The 7,091-nt window shown below is 43.5% G+C and overlaps 1 protein-coding gene across 1 annotated transcript in view; it reads left to right on the top strand.

Moving 5' to 3' along the window:
• NCAPH (non-SMC condensin I complex subunit H) overlaps positions 1-7,091 on the top strand; it is a 42,661-nt gene that overhangs the window by 19,221 nt on the left and 16,349 nt on the right. Inside the window, exons 7-10 of the mRNA XM_008059027.2 lie at positions 255-444; positions 1,875-1,966; positions 2,788-2,993; positions 6,010-6,158. Coding sequence (XP_008057218.2) covers positions 255-444; positions 1,875-1,966; positions 2,788-2,993; positions 6,010-6,158 — 637 coding nt within the window. The remainder of the gene's footprint in view (positions 1-254; positions 445-1,874; positions 1,967-2,787; positions 2,994-6,009; positions 6,159-7,091) is intronic.

Here is a 7,091-nt window from a genome sequence, read left to right as displayed (position 1 = left end):
ACTGCACTCCAGTCTGGGCGACAGAGTGAGACTCCAACTCAAAAAAAAAAAAAAGGTGTGAGCCACTGCGCCCAGCCCAGCCTTTCTTTTAAACTGGATTTTTACCCGATTAATTAGAAAGCTCTTTCCCCTTTTAGTCATGCAGAGACATTTCAATCTAGTATATACACCTGCAAATGAGCAGGGTCCAGTGCATAAAAATTTATATTTCCTTTGGCTATAAACCATGATTCTTAGGTTTCCTTTCTTTTCAGATCGATCCTATGTTTCAGAAGACTGCAGCCTCATTTGATGAGTGTAGCACCGCAGGGGTATTTCTCTCTACCCTCCACTGTCATGACTATCGAAGTGAGCTGCTTTTTCCTTCCGATGCCCAGACGCTCTCTGCTGGAGACCCTCTCGAGATGCCAGATCTAGGTTGGGTAGAAATGACAGATTTAAAAGGTATGTACAAATAATGCCTTTCACCAGAGCATTTCAGGCATTGCAGAAGCTTCTATGTAACCGTGGGGTGGAATAAGCCATCATGCTCTTAATGTTGCTTAAATTATCTGGAAGTCTCCTCTGGAATGTTAAATTAAGTATCCTTTTGGGAGTGCCTAGCAACCCATTAACTTTTTTTTGAGTTGAATGGAGTCTTACTTTGTCACCCAGGCTGGAGTGCAGAGGCACACTCATGGCCACTGCAGCTTTGACTTGCTGGATTCAGGTGATCTTTCTGCCTCAACCTTCCAAGTAGCTGGAACTACAGGCGTGTGCCACCACACCCAGCTAATTTTTTGATTTATTGTAGAGACAAGGTCTTGCCAAGTTGCCCAGGCTGGTCTCAAACCTCTGGGCTCAGGCAGTCCTCTCGCCTCTACCTTCCAAGGTGCTGGGATTACAGGTGTGAGCTACTGTGCCTGGCCTACTTTTGTTCTTATTGCAGCATGGAGTCTAAAACAGTAATCCATTACCTCTTGGACTCTGTGTGCCACGTATTTTGGGTGCCCACTGTTTGCAGTTAGCTCCCCCAGTCCTGGGCTTATCCTGGAGTGTCAGAATTTGATACCCATCCAGGGATTCATGAGGAGAAGAGGGGGCACTGTGTTGTTCTGAGACTCTTCTGTGGAGTCTAAAAACTGACCTGTCCTATTATCAGTTCTCTATACTGGCTTGGCAAAGATTTTAACATTCTTCCCATTTTCCCATTCTGCCCCTCCACCTCTGACTTGGGAGTCTTCTCAGGATGTCATGACAAGGTATAGGCAAGTGTGAAGGGCAGGTGCATGCAGTACAATAGCTATACTTGTATGTAATTTTTACATGTTGAATGATATTGATTCTCCCCCTCTAGGGCTATGCAGATGTTACAGTGTCCTTTCTATTCTTACCTAAATGTGCATAGTATAACTTTTGTGCTAGCAATCTGTTTTCCAAGTTTATCCTCTCAGCCAGGGCTCTAATCATCTCAGGTAGGTAGTCTCTAGTTAGTCTCTAGTAAGTACTGTTACATGATTTCCCATGTGCTTAGCGTATTTTTAAGAGGAAGTTCTTTTGATTTTCCAGCTATAGCACTATAGCACAGGGCACAGAGTTCATTTCAGAATCAAATGTCTGTGCTTTAGGTTTCTCTTCTAGTATTTTACTAATTCCTAGAATGACAGTGCATCACCAACTCCTGTGTGGGTATGGCCTGTGCATCTGCTCACTCCCAGGGGAGTCTGACACACAGAGATTGGCTACCAGCCAGCCACTGTTGATACTTTTCAGGAGAACAGTGAGGTGACTGTGTGCCTCTCACCTCTATTGTGCCACTCAGTGTCGTTCTGAAGGGAATGAGGAACAAACTTGACCCATCTCTAATCTCTTTGTAATCTTGCTGTGCCCTCCAGTGCCCTTGCAGCAGTGTGCAGAAGATCGCCAGATCTGCCCTTCCCTGGCCGGGTTCCAGTTTACTAAGTGGGACAGTGAAACACATAATGAGGTGTGGTCAACTTTTGGACTTATAAGGGATCTGGGAATTTCACCAGCGGCTCATGGTTTCACTTAGATGGCCTAAGATTAGTTCTGCCCAATGGGAACCAAAACTGTGGCATCATTTTTATTTAGCCAGGAGTACAGAAAATATTTCCTTTGGCACTTCTGTAGGGACAAAAAACCTGAGAGAGTGGGGGTAGGGTTGTGAACCCCAGCAGGATTATTGTATGGTATAGCTAAATGAGTTCCAGTGTCAGCTTCATGTCCCTTCTTCTGCTTCCCTAGGGTGAGGTGGCCCTGACATTAATGGGTGAACATTTTTATCAGATTAGCTCTTGAACGTGGTGGTCCCAGTGGCCTCTGCTCTCTTAGGCTGCTGTCAGGCTTGAGGAATTTCCTGCTCTTGGGGGTTGAGTCCCTTGGCTCAGAGTTTCCTGAGAAATTGTCATGTGTAGAGCTTTCCTCTGTGTATTTTTAGTATGGTCCCCTTTAGCCTACTTACTAAACCTTCCAAAATAAATGTTCTCCATGGAAAATGGTTTTCTCTAAATGTGTAGTTAATGAATGCAGATTCCTGTCTCATGTTTTACAAAATGTGCTTGCCTGACAACAATACAGCTTCATCCTGTGCAACACAATATAAACTTCCTCAGTGCTTTACTATTGTGAGAATGTTGGCTCTGACAGGCAGGGGGTGGGGAAGGGTGGCGCAGGGGAATGGGAAGCCTGGAATCTGGAATTGGAGGGGGAGAAGGCTGTCCGTCCAGCAGTGAACTAGGATTGTTATAGGAATGAGGAGAACTCAGGAACCCTCTTTTGTCTCTCCAGTCTGTGTCTGCCCTGGTAGACAAGTTTAAGAAGAATGACCAGGTATTTGACATCAATGCTGAGGTTGAGGAGAATGACTGTGGGGACTTCCTCAGTGGGCCCTTGGAGGACGACTTTGATGCCAATGATGAAGCTGACCACGCTGTGGCTGGGGATCACGAAGAGCTGGGGAGCTGGAAGGAGCCCAGCCAAGTTCAAAGCTGCCAGTAAGGCTCTCAGAGTCACAGAACATGTTTCCATAGGAGTTTTTTGTTTTGTTTTAGATTAGAAAAGAAAGTTTATTTAGAAAGTAGATTAGAAAAGAGTGGATTCACTTTTTAAGTGGGGAGGGGGCAGACACTTGAAGGAAATGTGGTGGCCTTGTTTTTTGTTTTTAATCAGTTCTTAACAGATTTCCCACGGGTCATCTAATTTGATTTCTGATTGGCTGGACTGATGTGCTGTGTTGTGCACATCAGCTGAGCCCTTCTGACTCATGGAGGAATCCCACCTGGCTTTGGATGTTGGCTCAGCCACTTTGGTTATAAAACTGACATTGCAGGAGTTTGTAAGGATTAGGAGAGAGTAAAGTGCTAGAATATAGTGTCTGGGATCTAGTAGCTGCTTCATTGTGGCTGTTGTTACCATGTGCCTTTTGGTAGCAGAGTGCACACTTTTCTGTACACTGCTTGTAGTCTGGCTTTTGATGATGATCACTGCATATGAGTTACAGACAGAAACAGGCATGTGGCTTATAGAAAAAAGTGGTACCCACCTGAAGGATAAGTAAACAGGGAGGTTAGGCCATGTTGGGTTACCAGATAGGCAGACCAGGGAGCTCACTGAGTGTTTGACCTGAACTAGACCAGACCCCACTATGGATAGCTATGAGATGTGGGGCAGTATCATCGTCTTTTGGGGTCTCCGTTTTCTCATCCATATGATGAAGGATTGGTACAAGATGATAACAGGAATATCTGATGTTTATTGAGCTCCTTATTATTATAGCTTTGTGCTGGACACTATGCCAGGTACCTTACATACATTATTTCACAAAAATGTGATTGTTTAATCTTGCAGCAACCCTATAATTAAGTTTTGTTATCCCCATTTTACAGATGAGGAAACAGGCTCAGAGAGGTTAGCTATTGGGGTGGAGCTGGTTGTCACTCATCACCTTTGACCAATCCCAGCTGCATGTAGTGAGCTTTGGATGGCAGGCTGCAGTCCAGACCACGTAACTGAGAGTCTTAGTGGGTAGGAGTCTATCACCATCCCCAGGTAGTAGTATTGTGCACCCAGGGTTGAAAACCACTGTGCTCCACTGAAAGGTCTTCCAGGGCTTCTAGCTCAAGGTGGAGTGGGGTCAGTGCTGAGTGATAAATATAGTATTAAGTAGGATGCCTCATGTTTTTGTTCCCTGGGTGGCAGCACTTTGACAACTAACTGCACAATGTAAAAAGCGGAGCTCTTCATGCACACAGATTAATAAGGACTCCTCTGCAAAAGTGCTTGATGTCTAAGAGCGGGTCAGGCATCCTGTAGGATGCCTCCCACTCAGCCCTCCCAATAGCAACTATGAGACCAGATGTTCTCTAGCTAACCCTCCTGTGGTACCCAATTGCTTTTATAAGGTACTCATTGTGGTTGAAGACCTTGTCAGATGTTAGGCCCCAGAGCACAGCCTATTCTATGCCTGCAAGAATGAAGCATTCTGCTGCATCCTGCCTGACATCCTACCTAGCTGGGAGGAGACCTTAATTTGCTGATATTAGGACAGCAGGCAAAATTGAAGGAGGGGCCCTGTGATAATGGGGGAAAGGGATGGAAGAAATAAAGAGGTCCTCCGAGGATTGGGGAAGTTTGATGGAGAAATAAGACCTTGAAACATGCTGTGGATTAGTTTAGTCATTGGATTGTGAAGTCGGGACCTGTAGGATGCCTCCCACTCAGCATTATGTCTTGAAAAAATGATTGAATGGCTAGAGTTCAAGAAGCCTGCAGAGCTACTATCCAACTCTGGTTCATAGACTCTCAGGAGTAGGAGCCAAGCTCTTTACATCTTTGCCCATAAATACCCAGCCCAGCTGCCAAAATTTAAAGAGAAGAATATTCATAAGAGTTAAGTGGGGATGCTATTGAAATCATCTTCTTTCTCCCTCTGGAAATCACAAAGCAGTGCATTTGTTACTTAATAACATAGGCTAAGCTTTAGGTTCTGTTACAGCACTAGGTCTTACAGACTAAAAATATTTTTTTTAGCATATTTTAATTTTTTAAATTACGTCTTAACTATCCAATAAATATACAAATTTAGTCTTCTGGCTTTTTTAAAAAAATAGAATCTATAGATAAAGCTAAAGTTCCCTTTTAAAAACTTGTTAAGCTTATTCTACAGGGCTTGATATGTATGATAAGAGAATTAGTATGTATTGGTCAAAACAAATATAAAGCCTCTTTGTCTGAAGTTTTTTGTTACCCTTACCCTTAGAGGGCAGTACAGCAGCACTAATGTGCTTCCTAACATGTCAGAGCCCTTTGGGAGAAAACTGCTTTGCTCAGGCCTAGTGCCTTGTAGAAAAGGTAAAAAACCAAACCAAATGTGCCATGCTGGACTCAGGCTTCTTAGATGCTTACACACAATAAAGAATAAAGCTGAATGACCTAACAAATTATAATGGAAACCCCTAAAGTGTTTGAGGGACTAAAAAATTAGAAGAACATATTTTTTACTTTAGGAGAAACTTTAGTGGTGTCTATTGGAGCCTTCATTTATGGCAGATTGGTGAAGAAAGAATGAGGGATTGTTATCGTGTGTGGCAAGAAGCCGTGTATATGGAAAAATACTAGGCTGGGGAGTTGGGAATTATGTTCAACTACCAGCTCTTGACATTTTATTAGCTGTGTAGTCTCATATAAAAACTTAATTTCTCTGTACCTCTGTCTTCTTATCTCCCAAATGGGTAGATTACCATTTTATTGAAGCACTTTGAAACTTCCAAAGTACTTATATAATAGGATCATATCATTATAAAATTAAGAAAAGCAAAAGCACTTGAAGTAAAAACTAAAGGACTATTAATAATGAAGTGTTTATACTGGACTCAGTCTTAGAAATGCTGCTCATTTGTGGAAAGTGGGCAGGTAGAATTTTCAGCAACAACATAAGCTTTTTTACATGTAAATATACCATTATAATATATATATTGTGCATGTACAAGCATGATTTCATCTGTGTTACAGAGAAGAAATGATTTCCCTTGGGGATGGAGACATTAGGACCATGTGCCCCCTTCTGTCCATGAAACCTGGAGAATATTCCTATTTTAGTCCCCGGACCATGTCGATGTGGGCTGGCCCAGATCACTGGCGCTTTAGACCTCGACGCAAACGTATGTACTTCTAGATTTCTTTTAAGAAAAGAAATAGTGTAAATGACCAGCTAGTCAATGGTTAGCTGAGGAGAGAAAATGCTGGTTGTAGCCCTGTTGCACTTCCTGATAAACTGAAGAAGCTTACAGAGGAGCCAGGCTTCTGGATGAACAGTCAATTGGCCTGGCCTGGAATGAAGGGTCAGTTAAAATGGAGGCCTTTGAATAGAAAGAGAAAGTACCTGGAGTGAGGAGAGTTGGCGTCCCAAGCTTACACTGCCTCCTATAACCCACATGACTTTACACGTAGGCTGTAGGTAGGAATGACCACTCAGCTTAGAGGGAACACAGGATGACTACATAAGCCAGGACTCTGCAGAACTCAGAAGTGCTGTGCCAGCATTACATGTTTTGTATTCTCTCTTTGAAAGGAAGGAATTAGCATACTTTTTTATGTGTTTTGTTGGCCAGAACATAAATTATATAAGTTTAGGATGAAAATGAGGTTTGTAGGCCAGGTACGGTGACTCACACCTGTAATCCCAGCATTTTGGGAGGCAGAGGTTAGAGGATTGCCTGAGCCCAGGGGTTTGAGACCAGCCTGGGCAACTTGGCAAGACCTCATCTCTACAATACATTTTAAAAATTAGCCAGGAGTGGTGGCGCGTGCCTGTGGTTCCAGCTACTTGGAAGGCTGAGGCTGGAAGATTCACCTGAGCCCAGCAAGTTGAGACTATGGTGGCTGTGAGCATGCCATTGCACTTCAGCTTGGGCGGCAGTGAGACTCCGACTCAAAAAAGAAAAAGAAAATGAGGTTTGTAATTTAGCATTCCTGTTGTTCTGATGCTCAGGCAGAGATACTCTTGTTTGTTTGTTTTGAGTTGGAGTCTCACTCTGTTGCCCAGACTGGAGTGCAGTGGCCGCTCCTGACCACCGCAGCCTCGACCTGCTGGG

The sequence above is a fragment of the Carlito syrichta genome, unplaced genomic scaffold, assembly GCF_000164805.1.
Source record: "Carlito syrichta isolate Samal-C Ts95f unplaced genomic scaffold, Tarsius_syrichta-2.0.1 Scaffold303678, whole genome shotgun sequence".
Taxonomy (NCBI): Eukaryota; Metazoa; Chordata; class Mammalia; order Primates; family Tarsiidae; genus Carlito; species Carlito syrichta.
This window is presented reverse-complemented; position numbering and strand designations above follow the sequence as displayed.